The sequence below is a fragment of the Gorilla gorilla genome, chromosome 5 (assembly GCF_029281585.2).
Source record: "Gorilla gorilla gorilla isolate KB3781 chromosome 5, NHGRI_mGorGor1-v2.1_pri, whole genome shotgun sequence".
NCBI lineage: Eukaryota > Metazoa > Chordata > Mammalia > Primates > Hominidae > Gorilla > Gorilla gorilla.
Genome location: NC_073229.2, coordinates 143098358 through 143124020, shown reverse-complemented (window position 1 = coordinate 143124020; position 25663 = coordinate 143098358). Strand labels below are relative to the sequence as shown.

At 39.3% G+C, this 25663-nt stretch overlaps 1 protein-coding gene across 3 annotated transcripts in view; it reads left to right on the top strand.

Moving 5' to 3' along the window:
• Positions 1-65: 65 nt before the first annotated feature.
• The window catches only part of MCM9 (minichromosome maintenance 9 homologous recombination repair factor), a 114979-nt gene continuing 89381 nt past the window's right edge, over positions 66-25663 (top strand). The window contains exons 1-8 of one of the 3 annotated variants that reach the window (XM_055391956.2): positions 66-334; positions 2491-2624; positions 3492-3810; positions 11131-11447; positions 13180-13261; positions 17505-17705; positions 21808-21933; positions 23461-23580. In XM_055391956.2, the coding sequence (XP_055247931.1) occupies positions 2622-2624; positions 3492-3810; positions 11131-11447; positions 13180-13261; positions 17505-17705; positions 21808-21933; positions 23461-23580 (1168 nt within the window). In that variant the 5' untranslated portion in view covers positions 66-334; positions 2491-2621. Of the gene's footprint in view, positions 335-1896; positions 2018-2490; positions 2625-3491; positions 3811-11130; positions 11448-13179; positions 13262-17504; positions 17706-21807; positions 21934-23460; positions 23581-25663 lie in introns of all 3 variants that reach the window. The other 2 variants (XM_055391957.2, XM_031011914.3) reach the window with 2 other exon arrangements.

Genomic DNA, 25663 nt, shown 5'->3' with positions numbered 1-25663 from the left:
CGCCCGGGACCCTCCTGGCCCCGCCCCAACTCGCCCGCTCCGCCCCGCCCCGCTGCCTCGTCTCCATCCGGAAGAGCCGCCGGGGCAGGGAAGTTGAGGCGGTGCGCGGCCCGGCGTCGGTCGAGAGCGCAGGCCCGGCAGAGCCGCAGGTGCTAGGCCTCCCGACACAGCCCGCGCGTCCCCGCGGCCGGTGGCGCCTCGAGCGGCCACGTGCACGCGCGCACCCCGCCTCACCAGCCTTCTTGCGCCGGAGACGAACCCGCTACCTGGCTGGAGCTCTCTGGGCCCTTCGGCCTCGTGAGCAACGCGTCCCCGGCGACTTCTGACACAGCCAGTAAGTGATAGCCGCCTCCTCCTTTCGCGGTTATGTTTTTCTCCAGTTCGTCCCAAGTCTCGTTCCCGTCTCATTACTTCAAAAACTATTCAACTCCGGGACCGGACAGGCACGGGAGCTGCCCGGGAGAAGAGCCCCAGAAGTCTCAGAGACTGCCAAGGTGTCGTGGGGCAGGGGCTGCGTGCAAAGACCCTGTGAATTAGAAAGTTTGGAAAGCATGCTTCCAAAACCGAGCGACTCCACGTTTGCCAGGCGCCCCTGGGGCAGCCGAGCGGCCCGGAGGCGCGAAATGGCGCGCCCCCGCAGTGAGAGGGGCGGAGGGAGTGGGGCGGGGCCGAGGGCGCGCGTCCCGCCAGCCCGCGCGGAGGGGGCGGGGCTCCCGGCAGGTGCAGGCGGGCGGGGCGGGGCTGCCGCGATTCCCGGAGACAGCTGGGGGATGCCAGTGCAGTTAGGCACTCTCCTGTCTTCTTTTCGACGCTTCGCTGTGGTCAAGAGGACAAAGTAAAGCAAATGATTTTATTTTGACCCCAAATATTCAATAAGAAAAGGAAAGAGAACTTGAAAGTTGTGAAATGACCCTTCTCAAAACAAAAAGTGCCTCCAGTGTCTATCTGGGTGGGTAGTAGGTACGTTTATTGAGTTGGCAAACTGCTGATAACACAGTTGATTAGTCAGTTTTGCATAGATCTTGAAAGGGAATGAATAACGATGGTCCATATAACCATAGAAATGCTAGCCTAACTAGGCAAAATTTAATCTGACCTTAATTTGAACGTTGAATTCTGCTGCTGCCCTTTTCCTGCCTTGTGTGGAGCTGTTTTTCAAATTGCTAAATTTGTGGCTCTAAACTTAATATGCTTTAATAGAATCATAGTGATTGTCTTGTAGCCACTGTTGGGAGTCCAGTTTTTTGTTGTTTTTTTTTTTTTTTGGGCAAAGTCCACATTGTGGAGATATTCCTTCCCAAGTGCTTTTTCTGCTTTACACTTGGCTGAATTTATATTGCTTAACCAAAAACAAATTACTGTGGAGGCCGTAATTTATTTCCACTCATTGTCTTGGATATACATTTACTCATTCTTACTCTCACTCTGGCCTCCTATAGTTGTCAGGATTCTTGACCTAACTGCTGTATGTACTTCTTAAACCTTTCACACCTTGCGGAGTAGTAGGTTCTCAGAGAAAGCAAAATATAGCAAATAGCGTGTATAACACGTACTTAGGATGATAAACTGTGAACTTCATAGCAGTCTCCTTTAATATTCGTATTTGTAGAGTCCAGTACAATAAATGTTGGACAAATGAAATAAGTCAAATTTAAGTACACCTCTTCTCCAGTCCTCAATCTCTTTCCAAACGAAATAAGTGTTTCTCTCTTTTTTTTTTTTTTTTGAGGCGGAGTCTCGCTCTGTGCCCGGGCTGGAGTGCAGTGGCGTGGTCTCGGCTCACTGCAAGCTCCGCCTCCCGGGTTCACGCCATTCTCCTGCCTCAGCCTCCCGAGTAGCTAGGACTTCAGGCGCCTGCCACCACGCCCAGCTTATTTTTTTTGTATTTTTTTTTAGTAGAGAACGGGATTTCACCGTGTGAGCCAGGATGGTCTCGATCTCCTGACCTCGTGATCCACCTGCCTCGGCCTCCTAAAGTGCTGGGATTACAGGCGTGAGCCACTGCGCCCGGCCCCAAGTAAGTGTTTCTTCTTTGGACAGCTTGTTTCTAACTGTCCAGTGCTACTTCTGAGATCGTCACCTCATTTAAATTTGACCTCCCTCTCCTTTGACTCCTATTCATATTGCATTTTTGGCCACTGGTAGAGCACTGTTTCCTTTTATTTGCCCCTTGGATTTCTGAGGACATAGAGAACCTTTTACTATACTTTTCATTTGCCAGCATAGTGCCTTGTACATGGTAGATATTAGGAAATGGACATTGAATTGGGTTTATACATATGTAATTTGTTATCCGTCTGTATACATGAAACTAGAATGGGGATAGGTGCTTTTTATCTGTAGATACATACTTTTTAATAGAGTGCCAGGGGAATGAGATAAACTAATGGTATATGCTGTATTTATTTTCAATAATACTTTTTTATTATTTGAAGACTCAGTGTTTTTTCCCCTTCCTATGTTTATCTGTTTTCTTTGCATTGTTGACAGCTGTTTCTGCAGAACCCAGTAGATTTCCTACGGTAAGAAAGAGAAAGAAGGAAACAAATTCACTTCCAAGTATGAATTTCTAAGGACAGTCTGTTAATTATTCATGTCAGAACTGGCTGTCAGTCTGATTAATGGTATGTGTTTCAGTTACATAGCAGAATACACATGAGTGTGTGTGTATAACTAAAGAGAGAGAGAGCACACGAAAGAATGACACTGTGTTCATATAAACAAAAGCTAGAACCAGGACTCTTGCAAAGAACTCCACTGTTACTGACTTAAGCCAAAAGATATGTTTCAGATTTTATACTTGAGAGCAAATGTGTGTGTATGGAATGTGGCCTCTTACATATATTATGTAAAATGAATACCATTATATGTCATTTAATGATGGGGATACAGTCTGAGAAATTTGTCATTAGGTGATTTTGTCCTTGTGTGAACATCATAGAGTATATTTACACAAACCTAGATGATACAGCCTACTACACACCTAGGCTATATGGCATAGCCTGTTGCTCTTAGGCTATAAACCTGTACATCATATTATTGTACTGAATACTGTTCGCAGTTGTTGTAACACAATGGTATCTATGTATCTAAACATAGAAAAGATACAATAAGGATACAGTATTATAATCTTATGAGACCACTTTTATAAGTGCAGTCCAGAAATGTTGTTAGGTGCATGCCTGTATATTAATGCAGGGTTAATATGAAGGAAATTTGGGGAAAAGATGGGAAATGCTTTGAACTATTTTGGATTTTGATAATCAGTACCAACATAGTTCTTTGACTTACATTTGACTTCACTCATTTTTGAAGTACATGTACTGTGACTGTAACAGATAATTCAGATTTCATTAAGATTTGAATTCAGATATTATTTTGTGATTATAGTATGACCCAAAGCCAGTGTGATTTATAACCAATCGTTTTTGTTAAATTGTATGTACATCTTGAATATCAAATATATAATACGATCCTTTTTTTTCCTTTAGTTACCTAGATTCAAGATGAATAGCGATCAAGTTACACTGGTTGGTCAAGTGTTTGAGTCATATGTTTCGGAATACCATAAGAATGATATTCTTCTAATCTTGAAGGAAAGGGATGAAGATGCTCATTACCCGGTTGTGGTTAATGCCATGACTCTGTTTGAGACCAACATGGAAATCGGGGAATATTTCAACATGTTCCCCAATGAAGTGCTTACAGTTTTTGATAGTGCACTGCGAAGGTCAGCCTTGACAATTCTCCAGTCCCTTTCTCAGCCTGAGGCTGTTTCCATGAAACAGAATCTTCATGCCAGGATATCAGGTAAATCACTTAAGGATTTTACTGCCATGCTATCTTCTAGAAAGATTTTGAGAAAATATACTAGATTTAGAACACTAAGAAATAATTGATATTTATACTTAAAATATATATCTGTTGTGTAGTTGATGGTCACTTCTTTTAGAGCAGAATAATAATTGTGTTCTGTGGGCATGAAGTATGAGTCATGCCCACTGAGGGGAGGGAGAATGTGTGGAGACAGCAGTATACTTGTGTGTCTATATATTTCCACGTCTGTGTTTAAAAATGTAATTCAAAATAGCTTTATGAGCTTTTGTGGTTACTAACAATAAAAGAACTGGTAATACAAAGAATTAGAAAAGTGATATATCTTGTCCAGGGATCTTCAGAACTATTTTAGGACATTAGTTATTTTTAAAGATCAGTATTAGCATTGTGCAGTCTACCTACCAGTTACACGATACATTTTTGTTGAATGCATGACAGATAAAGCATCTTAATTGTTAAGAAACTGCAGTGGAGCAATCAGCAGCTTGGGGTGGCAAAGCTGTATCCTTGAATTCCTGCCTCTAGGAGTTCTTGCCCCTCACTTTCTGTTTTAAAAGTGATTTTTTAGTGGGATGGATAGAGTTGAATTAAGAATTTTAGGGAAAAGTGACAGTATAGTGTAACAATTTTTATTTAGTTCATTGCATGGAAATAATTTCTTGGAAGGCATAGTGTGGCAAAAGAGAAGAATTGGATTTAAAGGCTACACGCCTAACCTGGGAGACTTAGTAAGTTATTTTATCTCACTGAGCCTCAGTTTCTTCACTTGCAAACCACTTCTAGAGTCCCTGTCAACCCCCTAATTAAAACAAAATTTAACTATGCCATTATTGTATAAATTAATAAAGGCTGGTACAAATTCATTCTATTTACATGAAAGAAAGATTTGGTAAAATTAAAAGCAGGTCCAGAATATTGAGGGCAGTCTGTGATTAAGTTGGAGAACATACATACCCTTTTGTTTAAAAATAAATATTTACCAGCCGGGCGCGGTGGCTCACGCCTGTAATCCCAGCACTTTGGGAGGCCAAGGTGGGCAAATCGCAAGGTCAGGAAATTGAGACCATCCTGGCTAACACGGTGAAACCCTGTCTCTACAAAAAATACAAAAAAAATTAGCCGGGCGTGGTGGCGGGCGCCTGTAGTCTCAGCTACTCAGAAGGCTGAGGCAGGAGAATGGTGTGAACCCAGGAGGCGGAGCTTGCAGTGAGCCGAGATCGCGCCATTGCACTCCAGCCTGGGCAACAGAGCGAGACTCCGTCTCAAAAAATAAAATAAAATAAAATAAATAAATAAATAAATAAATAAATAAATAAATATTTACCTTATAGTACATTTGAGAAGAGTGGTGATTTATAATCAGTAAGGATGCTTCCCGAATTCCAAAAAGGTTTGGAGTCACTATAGTAGAACTTCTTGGAGGCAAGTTAAGATTCCCAAAAAGACCAAATACTTAATTTAAATGAAAAATATTATCTGCAGTTACACTTGCTAGGATAAATTATGAAGAGTATTAATCATTATGCATCAGGGTACTAGATAATCTCTTGATGGGATCAAGAAAAAGGGTCCCCCCCACCAGCCTTTTTTAAAAATTAGAGATGGAGTCTCACTGTGTTGCCCGGGCTGGTATTAAACTCCCAAGCTCAAGTGATCCTCCTCCTTTGGCCTCCCAAAGTGTTGGGATTATAGATGTGAGCCATCGTGTCTGGCCAATGTTTCCTATTAATAAGTTCGCAAAAGGATTATTAAGGGGGACTTCAGTTAATGTTGTCGAAATGCTATTTAGGAAATAGTTTTAGGCTGCCATTATTTTCAGATACCTTTCCATACTGAGTTTAAGTAATACAATCCTGTCTGCCTAAGTGACCCTATCAGTTTCAGGTGAATTTAGCTTATTTTTTCAAATCTCTGAAAAAGTAAGTTACAAATTATGTTACTACTGAACAAAACATCAGTAGGCATTTGCTAGGATCTTGGGAAACCAAAAAGAATATAGTTTTTCCCTCCTTTAAAAAACTCAGGGCTGTATGGCAGACAGCTATATAGTCAAATATTTACCAGATGGTGTATGCATGCCTACAGATACATGAGTATGTATATATTAAGCATTATTGTATGGGAGCTTAATGGAAGCTTTTATGTGTGATGCATGCCTCACTCAAGGTATGTTGTTTTTGTTTTTGAGACAGGGTCTTGCTCTGTTGTCCAGGCTGGAGTCCAGTGATGCAATCTTGTCTCACTGCAACCTCTGCCTCCTGGGTTCAAGCAATCCTCCTGCCTCAGCCTCCCAAGTAGCTGGGATTACAGGCATGTGCCACCATGCCCAGCTAATTTTTGTATTTTTGGTAGAGACAGAGTTTTGCCATGTTGCTCAGGCTGCTCTTGAACTCCTGGCCTCAGGTGATCTGCCCACCTTGGCCTCCCAAAGTGCTGGGATTGCAGGCATGAGCCATGGTGCCCGGCCAGAATTAATGTTTAATTAGCGCTTGCTGTATGCCGAGTAATATTTTCGGAAACTTTACATGTATGAATTCTTTTTTTTTTTTTTTTTTTTGAGACAGGGTCTCACTCTGTTGCCCAGGCTGGAATGCAGTTGCACAACAATCATAGCTCACTGCAGTCTCTAACTTCTGGGCTCAAGCGATCCTCCCACCTCAGCCTCCTGGGTAGCTGGGACTACAGGCATGTGCCACCACACTCAGCTATTTAAATTTTTTTTTTTTTGTAGAGGTGGGGTCTCTGTGTTGCTCAGGCTGATCTTGAACTCCTAGCCTCAAGTGATCCTTCTGCTTCAGCCTCCCAAAGTACTGGGATTACAGGTGTAAGCTATGAATTCTTCTGGTTTTCTTATTACCCTGTGTGATAGGTTCTGTTGTTATTTTATAGATGAGAAATCTGAGAGGTTACAACTTAGCCAAGGTCACACAGCTAGTAAGTGACAGAGTTGTGACTCAAACCTAAGCATTCTAGCTTGAGTCTGTATTCTTTGTTTTTTTGAGACGGAGTCTCGCTCTATTTCCCAAGCCGGAGTGCACAGGTGCAATCTCGGTTCACTGCAACCTCTGCCTCCCAGGTTCAAGCGATTCTCCTGCCTCTGCCTCCCAAAGTAGCTGGGATTACAGGCGTGTGCCACCACACCCGGCTAATTTTTGTATTTTTTAGTAGAGACAGGGTTTCACGATGTTGGCCAGCCTGGTTTCGAACTCTTGACCTCAGGTGATCCGCCCACCTCGGCCTCCCCAGTTCTGGGATTACAAGCATGAGCCACCATGCCTGGCCTGAGTCTGTATTCTTAACCACTGCATTGCTTCTTAGTGTGGGCATTTTTGAGGAGCAGAGTGAAGAGGAGAGCACTGAGACAAAGGGAGCACTGTATGTGAAAAAGTGCGCAGAAGTCTTGATAAAACAGGAAGCCAGTCACAAAAGGCCCTATAGTCCAGTCCAGATTTGGTACCTTATTCTTAGATCTGTGGCAAGCCATGGAAGGGTAAAAGCAAAGGAGATTTGGCCTTCATTATGTATTGCTCAGTTTACTCTAGAAGCAATGGGGCATATAGTGTTTTATTCTTTTATTCTAAGATGCTATTTACAGTAAGAAACACTATCAAATTAAAGATAGCTTTCTAGGAATAAAACCACAATTAAATTACACAGCTTTGTTGTTAAACCAGAATTTGTTTTTAAGCCAAAAATAACAAGTGTCTGTCTATACAGTTTATATTATGTAAGACTTCATTGATACATCACTTCATCACATTGAAAATCCAAAGACTTTTCTTTCTTTTCTTTCTTTTTTTTTTTTTTGAGACAAGAGTTTTGCTCTTGTTGCCCAGTCTGGAGTGCAGTGGCACGATCTCGGCTCACCGCAACCTCCGCCTCCCAGGTTCAAGCGATTCTCTTGCCTCACCCTCCTGAGTAGCTAGGATTACAGGCATGCACCACCACACCTGGCTAATTTTTTGTATTTTTAGTAGAGATGGGGTTTCTCCATGTTGGTCAGGCTGGTCTCAAAACTCCCAACCTCAGGTGATCCACCTGCCTCGGCCTCCCAAAGTGCTGGGATTACAGGCATGAGCCACCACGTCCAGCCAAAAATCCAAAGACTTTTCTAAATTATGCTAGGCAGTCTGTAATCTCATTGGGCAGTCTTCAATCATGCATAACGTCAGAGTAACACCACATTTTCTGTAATGTGGTTCTCCTGATCTTCGTTTTTCTTGTTTTAATATACTGACTATATAATTTAAACTGAACAATCAATTTGCATCTGAAGCAGAACTGAGATGAGGGGACTAGAAATGGGAGGCAAAAGTGATATTTCTTTAGGGCCAAGGAAGAGAGAATGAATATTTCAGAAACCCAAAGAATTTTTGTTAAAGCAAATTTTCTTTACCTATTTTTTTTCTATTCTCCTTTTTACCTTCCTTCATAGAAGTAATTGTTGGTACATTCTGTTTATATTTCGAGAAGCAAATTGGGTTAATTATCATATTTCCCACTCGAGTATCCTTCTGTATATGTACAATAGAGAGTACTTAGTGACTGTTTGCAAACATAAAAATAAAATTATTTTAAAAAATTATTTTAATAACCATGTGACCCAGCAGTTCTACTCCTTAGCTGTATGCCCAAGATAATCGAAAACAGTTCAAACAAGAATTTGCATACAAATGTTTGTAGTTGCATTATTCATAATAGCCAAAAAGTGGAAACAACCTAAATGTCCATCAACTAATAAATGAATAAACAAAATACGGTATATCTAAACAGTGGAATATTATTTAGTCATAAAAAGAGTGAAGTAGTGTATATGTTACAACAGGAATGAATCTTGAAAACATTATTCTAAGTAAATAAAGCCAGATTCAAAAGACCACATATTGTATGATTTTGTTCAGATATCCCTGACTTACAATTTTTTGACTTTATGAGTATGCGAAAGTGATTCAGTAGAAATTATACTTTGAGCACCAATAAATTATTCTGTTTGTCACTTTTAGTGTAGTATTCAGTAAATAACCTGAAATAGTCAACACTTAATTATAAAATAGGCCTTGTGTTAGATTATTTTGCCCAACTGTAGGCTAATGTTAGTATTCCGAGTATGTTCAAGGTAGGCTAGGTAGGCTAAGCTATGATGTTCAGTGGGTTAGGTGTACTAAATGCACTTTCAACTTACAACATTTTCAATTTACGACGGGTTTATTGAGATGTAGACCCATTGTAAGTCACGGAGCATCTGTGTGTGAAATTTCCAGAATAGGTAAATTCATGAAGACCAAAAGTAGATCAATGGTTGCCAGCAGCTAGGGTTATGGAAGAATGGGGAGTGACTGCTACTGGGTACAGGGTTTCTTTTTGAAATTATGAAAATGTTCTGGAATTAGTGGTGATGGTTATACAATATTGTGAATATACTAATTACCACTGAATTGTGTACTTTATAGGGTAAATTTTATGGCATGTGAATTATATCTTGCTTTTTTTTAAGTATTCATTTTTTTTTAAAGTATTCATGTAGGGAGCAAAATAAATGTAACTGAGAATCTACAAGCAGTGTTAAGATGTATTACAATATATATTCCAGTTAAGGCCAGGTAAACAAGAGAGAGAGATCTCTGGGCTGTTTCTCGTTTTTTAACATTCTAGGATATGAACGAAAAGTGTGTCTCCCTTAATGGCAAAATGTGATGCAATCTGAATTAATGTAAATAATGAATATGTTCATTAGAAAATGGGCAAGTCAGTCTTAGAAGCATAGAAAAAAGAGTCATAGGGGCAAATGTTGGCAATGGCCACCTTGTTTGTCTATACACTCTACAGTGTATGGAGAGAGAATTTCAGCCAACCAACAGAGAAAATTCAAGTCTATCTGTAGACTTGTAACCTGTAACAGTAGGTTAACATAGCCTGGCACCTTAAACATTCAGTTCCTCTAATTTGCTTTTTCCCCTCATACTTCCTAAACTACCTTCTGATTGGCTTTCAGAATAGATGTATCAACTAGGAGAAAATATGCTGACCATAGAAACTTAAGGTATAATGATTCCTATTATGGCATTTCTCATGGGCTGGACAATCTGATGGATGGGCCTTCAGTAGGCGTACTTACCTGGTTTTTGAACCGCTAAATACTGAGGACAAGACAGGAGACATGAACCAGCATAACAGTTGCTATTTCAATAAACCTGTTAGGAATTAGCCTTTATAGCCAGCATCTTTCCACCCCAATGGTGCATTGTAGCCAAACATGAGAAAGAGGGAATTTCCACATAAGATTTTCATCCTCCCCTCCTCTCCCCTTTTCCCCTCTCTTTTTCTCTTTCTCCTTCCCTCCTTCCTTCCTCCCTCCCTGTCTTTCTTTTTTTTTGGACAGGGTCTTCCTCTGTTCCCCAAACTGGAGTTCAGTGGAGTGACCATGGTTACTGTAGCCTTGACCCCCTGGGCTCAAGAGATCCTCCCACTTCAGCCCTACCGAGTTGCTGGGGCTGTAGGTCTAGGCATGCACCACCATGCCCAACTGATTTTTTAATTTTTTATAGGGATGGGGTCCCACTATGTTGCCCAGGCTAGTCTTGAACTCCTGGGCCCCAGCGGTTCTCCTACCTTGGCTTCCCAAGTGTGAGCCACGGTGCCCAGCCTGAGTAAGAATTTTCTTTGGCGTTTTGCACCTTTTCTGTTGCCTGTTTTTTAATGTTGAAAAACACAAGGCTTTTATAGGATAAGGTGATGCTGCGGGTAAACCGCTAGGTAAGTCAGGGCTCAAAAACACTGTCATATTTATGTATTAATAAATTCTGAGTCTGACTGAAAAAGTAACTTTCTAGCGCTGTGGAACTCTTTGGTCATCATGCTACCATCTCTTTATCGGTCTGCTGCGTGATTTACTAAAATAATCATCAGTTGATTTTATCTGTGGCAAGTGGCAATATATTTTTTGTTAAATGCCGTTAAAATTATATACTTTAGATCCTACTGAGATAGCCCTCTTGTGAGAATAAGTCCTTTTTAAAATCCTGGTTATTATAACTTCTAGCTATTTGCTTTAAAACATGGTCTACTCATTGTGCAGTATCTGGATTAAAAAAAACTCTACTGATAACTGTTATTTGCAATAATTCTTTATATTTTCTTAATAGAGTTGATGATCTGATTTTTTCTTAGTAAAACACAATCTTTTTTTTCCCCCTGAAATTAAAATTTACCTTTCAGGAAACAGGAGAAGAATATATCCCTTGGAGTCAAATCTCAAGATTGAAGTTGATGCTGTTTTTTTGTTTTCTCCATCAGGTTTGCCTGTCTGTCCTGAGCTGGTGAGGGAACACATACCTAAAACCAAGGATGTGGGACACTTTTTATCTGTCACTGGGACAGTGATTCGAACAAGTCTGGTGAAGGTTCTGGAGTTTGAGCGGGATTACATGTGTAACAAATGCAAGCATGTGTTTGTGATCAAGGCTGACTTTGAGCAGTATTACACCTTTTGCCGGCCATCCTCGTGTCCCAGCTTGGAGAGCTGTGATTCCTCTAAATTCACTTGCCTCTCAGGCTTGTCTTCGTCTCCAACCAGGTGTAGAGATTACCAGGAAATCAAAATTCAGGAACAGGTAAATAATCACATAAACGAGATAAATAACAAATTTGAAGAAGTGTTTTTCAGCTATGGGCACATTGGGAGGATTAGGGAACACAGAATGGATACAAATGTACTTGTGTTGTCACTTTGTGGAAGATCAAGCTTGAAACTGTTCCACATATATCTGAATATAGTCTTTAGAAACCATGCAATCATCCTTTTTAGGTGGAACATTGACAAGAAAGTAGTGAAATGACTTAATTATATTAAAATTAAAGAAGTGAATATTTAAGAAGTCCACCCTAGCTGTTCTTAACTGAAGAATAGAAGAAAATTAATGTTCTTAGCTAAGGGATAGAAGATTAATTAATGCTTAAATGGTTAAACATTGGAGTGGCCAGGCATGGTGGCTTGTGCTTATAATCGCAGCTACTCAGGAAGCTGAGGCAGGAAGATCACTTGAACCAAGGAGTTCTGGGTGGCAGTGAGCTATGGATCATGCATCTGCATTCTAGCCTGGTTGACAGAGCGAGACCCTGTCTCTGAAAAAAAAAAAAAATCACATTAGAGTGAACAAGATATGGAGTTTGGACCCACTCTTATTTGCTGTGCTAAATGAAGTATTTGTAAACACTCTTTAACAAGTAAGAGTGAGCCTGATTTTCATTTGCTTGCAGCTTAAACACAAAGGTTTATTCTTACCTAAAATAATTAAGAGATAGGCAGTTCAAGGCTAGTTCACTGTTGAGAACTCAGACTCCTGTCTTTCTATTTAACCATTCTTTTCTTTGCTTTTTTTTTTTTTTTTTTTTTTGGGATGGAGTTTCACTGTTGCCCAGGCTGGAGTGCAATGGTGTGATCTTGACTCACTGTAACCTCTACCTCCTGGGTTCAAGCATTTCTCCTGTCTTAGCCTCCCGAGTAGCTGGGATTACGGGCGTGTGCCACCTCGCCTGGCTAATTCTGTATTTTTAGTAGAGACAGGGTTTCACGATGTTGGTCAGGCTGGTCTCAAACCCTCTAACCTCGGGTGGTCTACCCACCTCGGCCTCCCAAAGTGCTGGGATTACAGATGTGAGCCACCACACCCGGCCTCAACCATTCTTAATACATGGCTTCTTTTCTGATGATTGGCTGTGGGCCAGGATGCTGGCTACAACTCCATCACATGTGTGTTGTAGTCAGAGAATAGGCAAAAGTGCCTACCACCTAACCAATTCTCCACTTAAGCAGTCTCCTTGCAAGTCTCTTGCATTGTCTGCTTATGATATCTCATTGGTCAGAGTTCCATCATATGACCATACCTATGTTCAATGTTCAAGGGAGCCTGGGAAATACAGTCTTTGTATTAGGCGCATGTCCATATGGAATAAAACTAGGGTTCTGTTACTAAGGAGTAATCATAGGGACTGGGTGATTTGTCCCAGGTCTTTTGATTAGCGATCAGGAAAGAAATACCCCTCTTTTCTAGATAAAGTTAACTTTGTTATTAAATTTAGTAGTTGGAGCATACATTTACTTTGACCATCCGCAAGGTAGATTATATAGATCATATTTGGAGATATTTTCCATATGTGTATTTTATTTAGTGAATTCTTAAATTGATAGACCTAGTTTTCAAGAAAAATTACTTAAATCCCCATTATAATTAAATCGTATGATATACCAGAGAAATAAAAATAGTAATTTCAAGTACTGCTAGACTTCTGGATACTTAACATGTATTTAAGCATACTCAGAATCTGTTTTCTTTTCTTTGCTAGGTTCAAAGGCTATCTGTTGGAAGTATTCCACGATCTATGAAGGTTATTCTGGAAGATGACTTAGTGGATAGTTGCAAATCTGGTAAGAAGAGGGGAATTTTTTTTTAGCTTGTGTAGGTAGTCCTAAAGTATTGATTAGGAAAAGCCACTTTTTATTTTCCCAAGATCACTGGCAAGGGAAATGTAGAGCTGTAATTGCTCACCTTGAGATTAGAAACTGGCAGGTGGGAAGTGATAGCAGGAAGAGAGCTGGGCTAGATCTATACAACAGCAGCTAGTCCAGGTGCTTGTTTTATGAATGAAGAACCTGACTTGTCTAAGGTCACTTAGAGAGTTAAGTGGCATAACTGGAACATGAATCCAGAACCACTGATGTCTAATTTAAGGCTCTTTTCAGTGCACTATTGCTTAACAGCAGGAACTTTAAAAAATGTAGTGAATTTAATGGGCATTTTTATAAAATGAATTAGAGAATGTGACTCTGTTAAATGCTACTGCGTGTCTTATTGGTGTCTAGAAGAAAGGACATCATTCCTCTCTGCTCTGTGCTGGTGACACCGTGATTGGAGTCACTGATTGTAGTCTGCTGTCTTCTGAGGATCCTCAATGTTTTCATTGGCCGATACCTGAATTGGGAGGGTACTTGAAACCCGTACTCAATGAAGAACTATACATGGTTGGCATGGAGAACCCTGAGGAAGGACATGACAGCCAACTTTCAATAGTTAGAAGACTGTCACATAGAAATAGAATTGTAATTACAGAAGTTGCTGTTGGGTTTCAGTGGGGTAAACCACAAGGAGGTAGATTTTGACTCAATACCTAATAATTAGAGGTGTCTAACATGGGCCTTAGATGGTGATGAGTTCTTTTTCTCATAGACAGTCAAGCACAGCATATACAGTACATTGTTAGGGATTTAGGCCCTACAGTGGCAGTTGATCTGGATAATAATCTGCAATGTTCCAGGCAATTTAAAGACTTTCTGAGCCTCAGAACTGTTCTGGAAATCTGAGAGTTCCGAAAGCCTGATTGTTCCAGTGTCATTCTGAGCTTATGCTTTACTCTTTAGGCTAACCAGACTGGTCCTGAGTTCTCCTTTGTCCCTGTCAACTCATCATGTTCCCTCTCCTCACTGGGGAGACTAAGAAGAAATCAAACTTAAAAGTATTTGTGGAAGGGTGATGTTTTAGTCATTTTGGGCTGTTAGTCCATTCTTGCGTTGCTGTAAAGAAATACCTGGGACAGGGCAATTTATAAAGAAAAGAGGTTTAATTGGCTCACAGTTCCACAGGCTGTACAGGAAGCATGGTGCAGACATAGGCTCAGCTTCTTCTGAGGCGTCAGGAAGTTTACAATCATGGCAGAAGGGAGAGGGGGAGCAGGCACATCACATGGTGAAAGCAGGAGCAAGAGTGGGGAGGGAGGAGGTGCCACACACATTTAAATGAACAGAGCTCATTCGAACTCAGAGTGAGAGCTCCTTTATCACCAAAAGGATGGCCCAAGCCATTCATGAGGGATCCACCTGCATGATCCAGACACCTCCTACCAGGCATCTCCTCCAATACTAGGGATTATATCTCAACATGAGATTTGAATGGGGACAATTATCCAAACTATATCAGGCTGCTCTAACAAATCACCATAGACTAGGTGGCTTCAACAACAAATATTTATTTCTCACAGTTTTGGAGGCTGGAGGTTGGAGATCAGGATGCCAGTGTCTTCGGATTCTGGTGAGGGACCTCTTCTAGGTTTCAGATAGCCAACGTATATTAACGTACAGTTGTGTAAATAGTATACTAATGAGATAACAGCTTTGATTATGGATTGCCTGCTAAGCAACCCCAGAATATGTCAAAATACCTTGCTCATATAGGACTAGATTTTAACCTAAATCTGTAATATCTGTCTCAGCAATGCAGTTCTTATATAAGCTCAGCCTGAACATGAAAATATCCGTCAATTAAGAATAAGATCTTTTCATGCAGTTCATCTAAACTGAGTTCTTTCTGTACTGGAAATAAGTCTTAAGTTGTTTTTCTTTCAAATGTCATTAATAATGAAGGATGGATAGAAGCAATCTATCAACAGCTATTTTTTCATGTATCGTTAGCTATAAACCTCTGTGGGAATCAAAAGACAAATAGTATATAATCCTTGCCCTTCAGGAATTTACGATCTAGTTAGGAACCTCACTTTGGCACATGCAGAATAATGAAGTTGGAGGGTGTGTGCTGGTAAATGTCAGTGCCACAGGAGATCCGAGAGATGGGTCTGACTGGCAATGGCTACAGTAGTAAAGATGCCGCAGATGATATAGGGGCACAGAGAGACTGGATTGTAGAAAAGTAAGAATTTTAGCTTCCTGAAAATAACATTGCTTGTAACATTACTTTTGAAAAATACAGAAGTTTAAGGTGAATATCTATTGTCTTGGACTATCATGTATACCTCACAATTGTTCTGGTGATTATATGAATCTGCCATTCAGTAATTATTTGAGTAAAGAAAACACATATATATTGAAGGGCTTTTAAAGGTATTAATTACTTTACAAATGTAAGGTAGGTTTAGTATAAGAAGAGCTAATATTTACTGAGCACTTGCCATCTTCTAGATACTGCATTAAGTAATTTACGTACATTATCCGATCTAATTCTCATTATAGTACTGTGATGTAAATATAATCATTCACATTTTGTAGTTCAAGAAACAGGCTTAGGAAAGGTAGGTAATTTGCCCAAGGTCACGTAGCCTATGAGCAGTGGAGCTGGGATTTAAATCCGAATCTGATGAGGTCAGTACTCTTGGCCATGCTTCAGTGCTCTGTATTTTCCACATAATCACTGCTTATTGACATTAGATTATTACTTACGGGTCATATATCTAAACATTAAGTTCCTCATTTAACTAGTTTAGAAACAACCTAAACATAATCCATTAAAATGACCATAATGGAGAATTGTTCCATGTCCTTATGTAAAGTTGCCCCCAATCATTTTTACCTAGAAATTTGGGGTCAGACAATATAGTAAATGATCATCATTCCTGACTGGGTTTGAAAATCATTAAGTAGTGGCTTAGGAAAGATCTTGGAAACTTGTAAAGCACTTACTTAATGTGTTTGTAACTATGTAGTATGAAGTTGCCTTAAACTAGAAATGTGCCTTCTATTCTGTGGATTGGCACCACCAGTTCCATGAATTTAGCATTTTCCTTTAGGAAATCAAAAGCTATGCAGATTACTCATTGAAATTTAGAGAGTGAAAGGCATTTTTCATCAGCACATATCATATAATTGGCACAAAGGCTTGGAAATGAAGAATTGCCTGTTAGTTCTGAGACAGTGTTTATTATGCAAAATATAAATACCAGAATTGGGGTTGGGGCACATCAAACACCCTGTGTTCAACAAGATTAAAATTTGGGGGGACCAGGATTATGATTTTTTTCATGTTTGTTTTTGGCCCACTTTCTCCAGTACCAAAATATGGAAGGCCAAACATTTGTATATACTTGTTAACTGATGCATTGCATTGTATGTCGTAACAAGTACAGATGGCAGTGTTTGGCGAGTGTGCCTATAAACTACCCAGGGCCTCTTAGGAACATCTATAAAAGTTGCTTCTGCCTACCAGGAATGGTGGGAGGGTTTCCTCAGGTAGGAGAGAACCATCAGCAAGGAACAAGCAGGATTGTATCTTGTGCTTTTGTATTTTGTGGGAAGGAACTTTGAAGTATAACAGGCATTTATTCATTTCTTAGTTCATTGTTTCTTTGGTTCATTAAAAAAGATGTGGGGGGGCAGTGAGTAAAATATTAGCAAATGAGTTAAGTAAAAATGAACATGTAAGAAACCCAAACTACCTGCCAGTCATCACAAGGTTATCTCTTTTCCTGACTCCAAATTATAGTTTAACCTTCTGGCTGCAGTTCCCACATCTCTTCTCTAAATGAGAGCTAAATGGTTAGAGACTCAGAGGATGAACATTTCATCCAATGTAACTGTGATGAATGAATCATCCAGTAAAGTATTTTCCCAGTGAAAAGTAATAATTTTGTATGATTATCATGTAGCAGGTTATGAAAAATAGGAAATACTGACTTCAGCTTTTCACTTTACAGATACGTGACTGTGGGGGACAAAAGTCAAGAATCTGGGATGCTATTCTGTCCCTAAATTGTTTTCTGGATGAGTGTACACATTGTAAACTCTAGTAAGGGAGTGGTTTATTTCTAATTTCTGGTCCTTTGTCATTTTGAGTCTGTGCTTAGCGTGCAGGATGCTACTGCTGGACTCACTTGATGCTTTCTCCTAGGTGATGATCTCACTATTTACGGGATTGTAATGCAACGGTGGAAGCCCTTTCAGCAAGATGTGCGCTGTGAAGTGGAGATAGTCCTGAAAGCAAATTACATCCAAGTAAATAATGAGCAGTCCTCAGGGATCATCATGGATGAGGAGGTCCAAAAGGAATTCGAAGATTTTTGGGAATACTATAAGAGCGATCCCTTTGCAGGTTTGTGTTTAAGGGCTAAAACTGATTATTATTAATGGTATTACATTCAGTGGTTAAATATGATGTCTGTGATTTGACAGTCTTATATGCCGCATAACTCAATGACTGAGTTTAAAGGGTAGGATTAGTCATTACCTCTAGCTATAGTCTCCCTTTGAAGCCTTTTTCTGCCATACTCTTCTATTTAGCAATCTGCCTGGAGATACTTCATTTCTAACTATTATTTTAAACACCTTATACACTGCCAAAACAATTTCAGAGTTTCCTATCATATCAATTAAAAATATAGTTCTTTAAAAAGGCAAAACTCATCCTATTATGAACCCTCATCCTATTAAAGCCATTGTTTCTCTTTGATGTATTTTCAATAATAAAGATCTAACTTTACACTATTTTGGCTGAAGATTTTAAAACAGGGAATAACTAGGAAAAAGATGAGAGAAGATGCAGACGATAAGCTTTGTCATCACAAGCAAAAATTTTGACTGTGACATTCAGGTGTAATTACATAGAATAAAACATCACAACCATTGGGTTTGTAGTGTATTTTATTAAAAAATCTCAAGTGTATAAAGCACCAATTAAATCTTCAAGTGCCTGTTTTCATTTCTCCATGGAGACATCTTTTGAGAAAAATAAACTGAAGCCAGTAATAGACGTTTCTAATAACACTCCCCTCAAATCTAAGAGATATTGATTACTTTATTCTTAAATCACATGCTAAATTAGATAGATATTATTTTAAAAAATAAGGCTTCTGGCTGGGCATGGTGGCTCACGCCTGTAATCCCAGCACTTGGAGAGGCCAAGATGGGTGGGTCACTTGAGGTCAGGAGTTTGAAACCAGCCTGGCCAACATGGTGAAACCCTGTCTCTACTAAAAATACAAAAATTAGCCAGGTGTGGTGGCGTGCTCCTGTAGTCCCAGCAACTCGTGAGGCTGAGACAGGAGAATCACTTGAGCCCGGGAGGCGGAGGTTGCAATAAGCCAAGATCGCGCCACTGCAGTCCAGCCTGGGCGACAGAGTGAGACTCTGTCTCATAATAATAATAATAATAATAATAATAATAATAATAATAATAATAATAAGGCTTCCATTTCCCTAAATAGGGATAGTTTTATTTTATGGGATTTTTTCTTTTTTCTTTTTGTGTGTGTGTGTGTGTGTAAATGTATAGCACGTTAGTAGTTTCTGATCTTTCTTTTTTCTGATCTGTATAGAAAGAAGCAAAAGTTCTCTACATTATAGATTTATGAAGCAGGCATTTAAGAATCATACATTTTTAAATGATTTTTAAAATTAAAATGGTTTTGTTTTTTTTTTTTAAAGTAGACAGGGTTCTCACTATGGTATGTTTCCCAGGCTGGTCTTGAACTCCTAGGCTCAAGCGATCCTCACACTTCCGTCTCCCAAAGTGCTGAGATTACACTGTGCCCAGCCTGAACAGCCTGAAAATGGTTTCTTAGGATTCTATCCTTATAAAAATTTGTAACTCTTCCTTGGACCACTGTTATTTATTTATTTATTACAGTGTCACAGCTCAGTTCTCCCTCTTAACAATGAAGGGAAGGCCATCATATGGTACTCTAACTAGATCTTCAGACGTGCTTTGTGCTGGCAATTAAAGAATCTGTCTTGTTTTAATTAGGCTACTGTTGCATGAGCCATTTATTGGATAAAAGGCAGAAGTAAATATAATAGTCTTGTGAGAAATATAAGTAGGAAGATAGCAAGAAAATAAGGCAGTGTTTCTCTTGTTAGTATGAATGGATTCTCAGTTTCCTATGGACCAGCACCAGTGTACTGGTATTCCTCCATTTCAGAGTGTTGGTGAGTGTGTTGGAGGGAGGAGAGGTGAAGTTGGGAAGCTGTATATCCAACAGAACATCTTCATTTTGCTGGTCTAAAGCTGGAGAATGCTTCACTGATCAGTACTTGGAGGTTGACTTGCTTAAGACCTGATCCTGTGGGTACTGGCTAGGATGAACCTAGGGGCCTTATTCTGATCTGCTGTCACCTGAGGGATTCCTTGACCCTGGTGCTTAGATGTTAGAAACCCAGATGTAAGGGTTGGAGTGTTTTGGGCCATCTGAACCCTCTTTGGGGGTTACTGACTTATCTTAATTCTGAGATTACTAAGGGCCTACTAAGTTCTCTTCATTGAGATAACTGAGGGCCACACAAGAGTAGATAACTAGGCCTTTGCCACACTATTGACATGGTCTAGAACTAGAAATTTGGGAGGGAGGTGAGGATGGGGGTAGTACTGGTGCTAATGCATTTTCTTCCATGATATAGCCATGAGATCTTCTGCTGCCATGATCTAAGGAATCAAGCTTTTCAACTTAGACAACACATTTGGCCCTTCCTTTTTGCTTCTCTCTGGGACCCCAGTCCTACCTTTGTAGTCTTTTGTGTTGACCACAGTGTGAGGAAATCTTTAGATCAGAAAGATGCACAAATAATACAGGTAATAAAATAGCTAACAGTTACAGTTAAGTAGTTCCCACTATATGCCAGTTATTATTTAATGTGTTGTATACTTACTAACTCCCTTGATTCTCAACAATTCTGTCTTGACACCATTATAATCTCCATTTTGCAGACAAGAAATGGAGGCAGAGGTTAAGAAACTTGCCTAAGGTCAGACAGTTGGTAATTAATAGCACTGGGATTTGAATCCAAACATGACACCGGAGCCTGTCCTCTTACCACAGGGATATGCTTCCCATCAGCATGTTACTCAGTAAAATTGGCTCTAAGTTTTGGCTTATGTAATTCTCAGATCAATTTGCCTACTCTTGAACCTGTTTGTTGGGGCTGTTTCTTCTTTCCTTCCACATGTAATCACTAGATTCTGGTCACAATTTACCTACCTGCTGTCAAGTCTTATCTGCTTGGATTCCTGACCTTTTCTCCAGGCTTTCTAACTCCAAACAGGGAGGGATTCCTTCAGCAAGTAATGAACTTCCTGGATTTACTAAATCTTCTGGTTCCTTTTTTACTAAAAGATTTTCTTTCTTCACCATTTCTGCCATCGCAGGCCACATCATCGTAGATTAGTTGCCACTGAATCAATGTTGATTCATTACAAAAAGTAGCCTTTGTGTATAGGGCCATAAGTTGTGGAAAGGCTCAGGAATGGCTTGTTGGAATTCCATAGGTTGGTTAGGCCAATGACTGAATGAAATACCTGCTTTATTCATGGAAGAGATAGGCAGATTCTCAGATTTGGTGCGTTATTTCTGAAAACAGAACCCCAAACAGTGATGTTCTTTTATTTAAAGCACATGATCAGAAGAATTCGAGATCTCATACTTACACTGCTAGGGTTGTGGTGTGCAGTGATCTTCTTAATGCCTTGATGCCCCTGTAACTTTGTTCCAGATAAAACAGAATTTAACAGACTGCTCAGAGCAAATGCTGAATTGACTTGGAGGGTGGATTTTTTACTTATTTCTTATACCTTTGGAGCAGCTTCATGAGCTCCAGCTACCTCTGTATTTAAAGATTACTGACTTGTATGATCTGACTCATTTCTGAGATTGAATGCCTTCCTTTTATTTAGGCAGTGGAGTAATTTTACTGAAATTATCACATAGAAAGTACATACGGTGGCTCATACCACTCATGAGTGCTGGGTGGTAATCCCAGCACTTTGGGAGGCTGATATGAAAGGATTGCTTGAGCCCAGGAGTGAGACCAGCCTGGGCAACATAGTGAGACCACGTTGCTCCAAAAAAGAAAAAAAAAATTAGCTGGGCGTGGTGCTGCACACCTGCTGTCCCAACTACTCAGGAGGCTGAGGCAGAAGGATTGCTTGAGCCCAGGAGTTTGAGGCTGCAATGAGCTATGATCACGCCACTGCACTTCAGCCTAGGTGACAGAGTGAGACCCTGTCTCAAAAAAACAGGACATTTTGAACCAAAACAAAGTTATTTCCTCCTTTAATCCTGTTGGTCATTTGGAATTGGACCTCCTGATCATTTCACATAGTAGAGTATGTTTAAATGAGGATGGTCAGATAGGAAAGGAAGGGAAATTTCAGTTGGGGTTTCTTGAAAATTATTGCTGATTTCTGATCTTTCTGCTTTTCCTAGGAAGGAATGTAATATTGGCTAGCTTGTGCCCTCAAGTGTTTGGAATGTATCTAGTAAAGCTTGCTGTGGCCATGGTGCTGGCTGGTGGGATTCAAAGGACTGATGCTACAGGAACACGAGTCAGAGGTTAGTACCTATTTAGAAATTTTGAGTAATATTGACACATGGAGGGAAACTAGAACTTTTTCTTCCCCAAATAAAAACTGCTCGTTGGGTTTTATTTTCCAATTGTAATCTTATAAAACTGACAGTTGTCTGAATATCTCATACTTAGTCTAGCATCTGTATATCAGAAGCTACTTTCTAGAGTTCCAGAAAGACTGAAAGAAGTTACATTTTTCTATGCCATATACTTTTGCTATAGCCTATAAGGATGCCACAAAATAAAATCTTTGTTTCTATTACTGTGTTTTTTGTTGGATCCCCGGTCTGTTTTCAAAAGGAAAAAGATTAGAAATAGTGTATTTTAATGTCTCCAGTCAGCGTCTCTCCATCTGTGGCTGTCACTGTGTTTCTCTTAGACTGCTGCTTTCAGTCATCTGCCTGCTGATTCTCCTTCTGCTGGTAGATAGCAAATGTGCCATCTGCCATGGGGTGCTGCTGCAGGTCACACCTTCAAGAAAAGATTACTCTTAAGTGTATAATTATGTCCAGATGGCAGAAAGCTCTTTTGCAGCTAACACACTTAACCAGAGTCTGGCATACGGGTTATTACGGCCCCCTACGTGGGCCATAATAACCAAAAATTAAAAGACTAAATGGGCATTGTTATAAATCAGGCTGTTAGTAGGGACTCAAAAACCATATAGTACAGTATAGAATAGTAAGTATAAGGTGTCCTTATATGTTTTGATCACCTACTGTTTTGCAAGGCACTCTGCCAAATGTTGAGCTTAAATAGGGGTTTCCTATTAATGTATTTAGGAAACACTTGAGAATTGCTGAAGAAACTTGGTCAGTGAAATCATATGTACCATAGGATATGCACATGTTATTTATGTTACATTTGCAAAATGAGTACTTATTTTAAGATACATATTTCACTAAGTTACTAAAATTTTCATAAATGAAAAGGTCTTCACTTAACTGTTAGAATCATAAGTAATTTGATATTTATAAAGTACTTGTAAAATCCCTAATACTTCTAAGTGCTTAAATAAAAATAGAAAAAAATACTTATATGACTTGTATGCAAGGATTTAATCATAGTAGTTTGATATTTAAAAATAGAGTAAATCAGAAACTTTATAAGCCAAAAATTTTTTGTTTGTTTTTGTGGAGATGGAGTCTTGCCCAGGCTGGTCTTCACATTTCCGGGCTCAAGTGACCCTCCTGCCTTGGCCTCCCAAATGCTGGGATTACAAGTGTGAGCTACCGCACCTGGCCCCAGATATTTTTTAAAATGTTAAACATAGGCCTGAACATCTGGAAATAGCACATAATTTATTAATAGAATTTAGATTCTATGTCACATTGAGTAATCAATTAAGGACTGTTTATGACAGTTAACTTTCTAAAGATTTTCTAGTTAAATCCTTTCTCAAACGACCCTATGTAAAAGTACACAGTAAAAACACTATGTAATATTTTGTTGGCATTCCAAATGGACCCTTTTATAGAAATTTAAAACTTCACGTATTTGCTTTTTCCTAGGAGAATCTCATCTTTTATTGGTTGGGGATCCTGGCACAGGGAAATCTCAGTTCCTCAAATATGCAGCAAAGATTACACCAAGATCTGTGCTGACCACAGGAATTGGATCTACTAGTGCAGGTATTGTATGTGACAATTTCAAGTAATTTAACATTACTTCAGAAGTTAACACAATGGTTTTTTCTAATGAAAAACTACCTATAATAGGATAAATTTCAAGCTAATTTTTGAGTTACCGCTAAAAATGGAAGGAAATATGCAATGTTATTTTGGTAGCTCTAAGAAAATATCTTGCAAGCTCCACCTTCACTTTGCATCTTAGTTTGAACAATCCTATTCAATTTTCTCATTCTGTAGTGATTACCTTCATACTTTTATGCAGGAAAAAGTCCGTATCATCTGGCATTTTATCAAGACTCAGCAACTGGAATGTTAAACTAAAGAGGGGGATATTTCACTTTACCAAGTAGATAGATGGCATAGAGCTTAAGGCATTTTCATGCTCATAAATCTGATAGGCAACAGTAGCTCCTACTGAAATTTCTTAGGTAGGGAATGTTTATTAATATTTGGAAAATATACTTCCATCATTGCAATGTGGAGCTTCATTCATAAGTTGTAATGATTCTTTAGCAAGTACACTTAAAAGCCTCTGCAGGTAGAATGTCAAGATTTGATTATAAATAAAGTGACCCAGGGAATTTAGAAAAAAATTATTTTAAAAAATATATTTGATGCTATTTTGTATTTTTACAGTTTTGTTTGGGTAATGTTTCTGTTCTTCTGAAAACAGACCCTTGGCTTCACACATTTTAAAAATGTTTGCTACTTGTTAAGGGAGTCAGATTAACTTCCATTGGGCTAATGAATGCTCAAATTTCTAATGAGAAACTTACACTTTAAAATTTATCATATAACAGAAAATGGCCAATTAATGGTCCTGTATAAGTGGAAAACTGTTAAGGGGGTCTCAGGTTTTGAAATATAACTAAACAGTGTATTAGCCATCGACAAGAATGGATTTTTGGAATTGAGAAGGGTAGACAAACTTCAGGATACTAGGCAAGAATATATAAAGAATATTTCCCATGCGTTTTAAATCCGTATGACCCAGTGTTCTAGAGTTCTGTATAAAATGACACCAACAATAAATAAAGATGCTTCCCAAGTAATTATGTGGAATGTTTCCTAAGTAATTATGTAGAGTGTCAAGAAATGAGTCCAAGCCATCTAAGTGGATGATTGGTAATTTCAGAGTATTTGGGCAGTTTGAAAGTGAATTGCTACTGATTCACTGGATTAGTGAATTAGTATAAAAGTATATTAGCACATTTCCTCCTTTTTAATGCAAAGATCATAATCCAAACATAAGAGAACAAGTATAGGGAATATAAATTTTATGGTTATAGAATAGTTATTGCTACTTCTGGTCTACCCAAAGGGCCACACTAGCCTTTCTTCAGATTGTGTACTGCAACCCATTAGAGTCATAAAAGTCAATTCAGTGGGTGAAAACCAGCACTTTCAAAGTAAAATACAATTAAAAAAATACCAAAATACTGCATAGTAAAGGTGCACTAAGGATGTGTTTTCATGAAATTTTTTAACATAAATATAAACTTGTTATGGAGTCTTTTTTTTTTTTTTTTTTTGAGATAGAGTCTAGTGCTGTCACCCAGGCTGGAGTGCAGTGATGAAATCTCAGCTCACTGCAACCTCTGCTTCCTGGGTTCAAGTGATTCTCCTGCCTCAGCCTCCTGAGTAACTGGGATTAAGATGTGCACCACCGCACCTGGCTAATTTTTGTATTTTTAGTAGAGACAGGGTTTCACCATGTTGGCCAGGCTGGTCTTGAACTCCTGACCTCAAGTGATCCACCTGCCTCAGCCTCCCCAAGTGCTGGGATTACAGGTGTGAGCCACTGCGCCCGGCCCTAAGTTTTTTATACCATGGATTATGGTAAAAAGTTTTGATAACTGCTGCCATAGACATTCTTGGGAAAGCTAGAAACCCCAAATCCTAAAATTAGAGGGTATAGTTATATGGGAGCCTAAAGTTGTATAAGGTTATGAATGGGCAAATAAATGCATGCATACTTCTTCAGACCTCTGGAATGTTTTCTCAGCCCAAATAATACCCTTAATGCCTCCATCTTAGTGGCATAAGTCATCGGTTCATGTTTATATTCTCAGGACACAGCTAT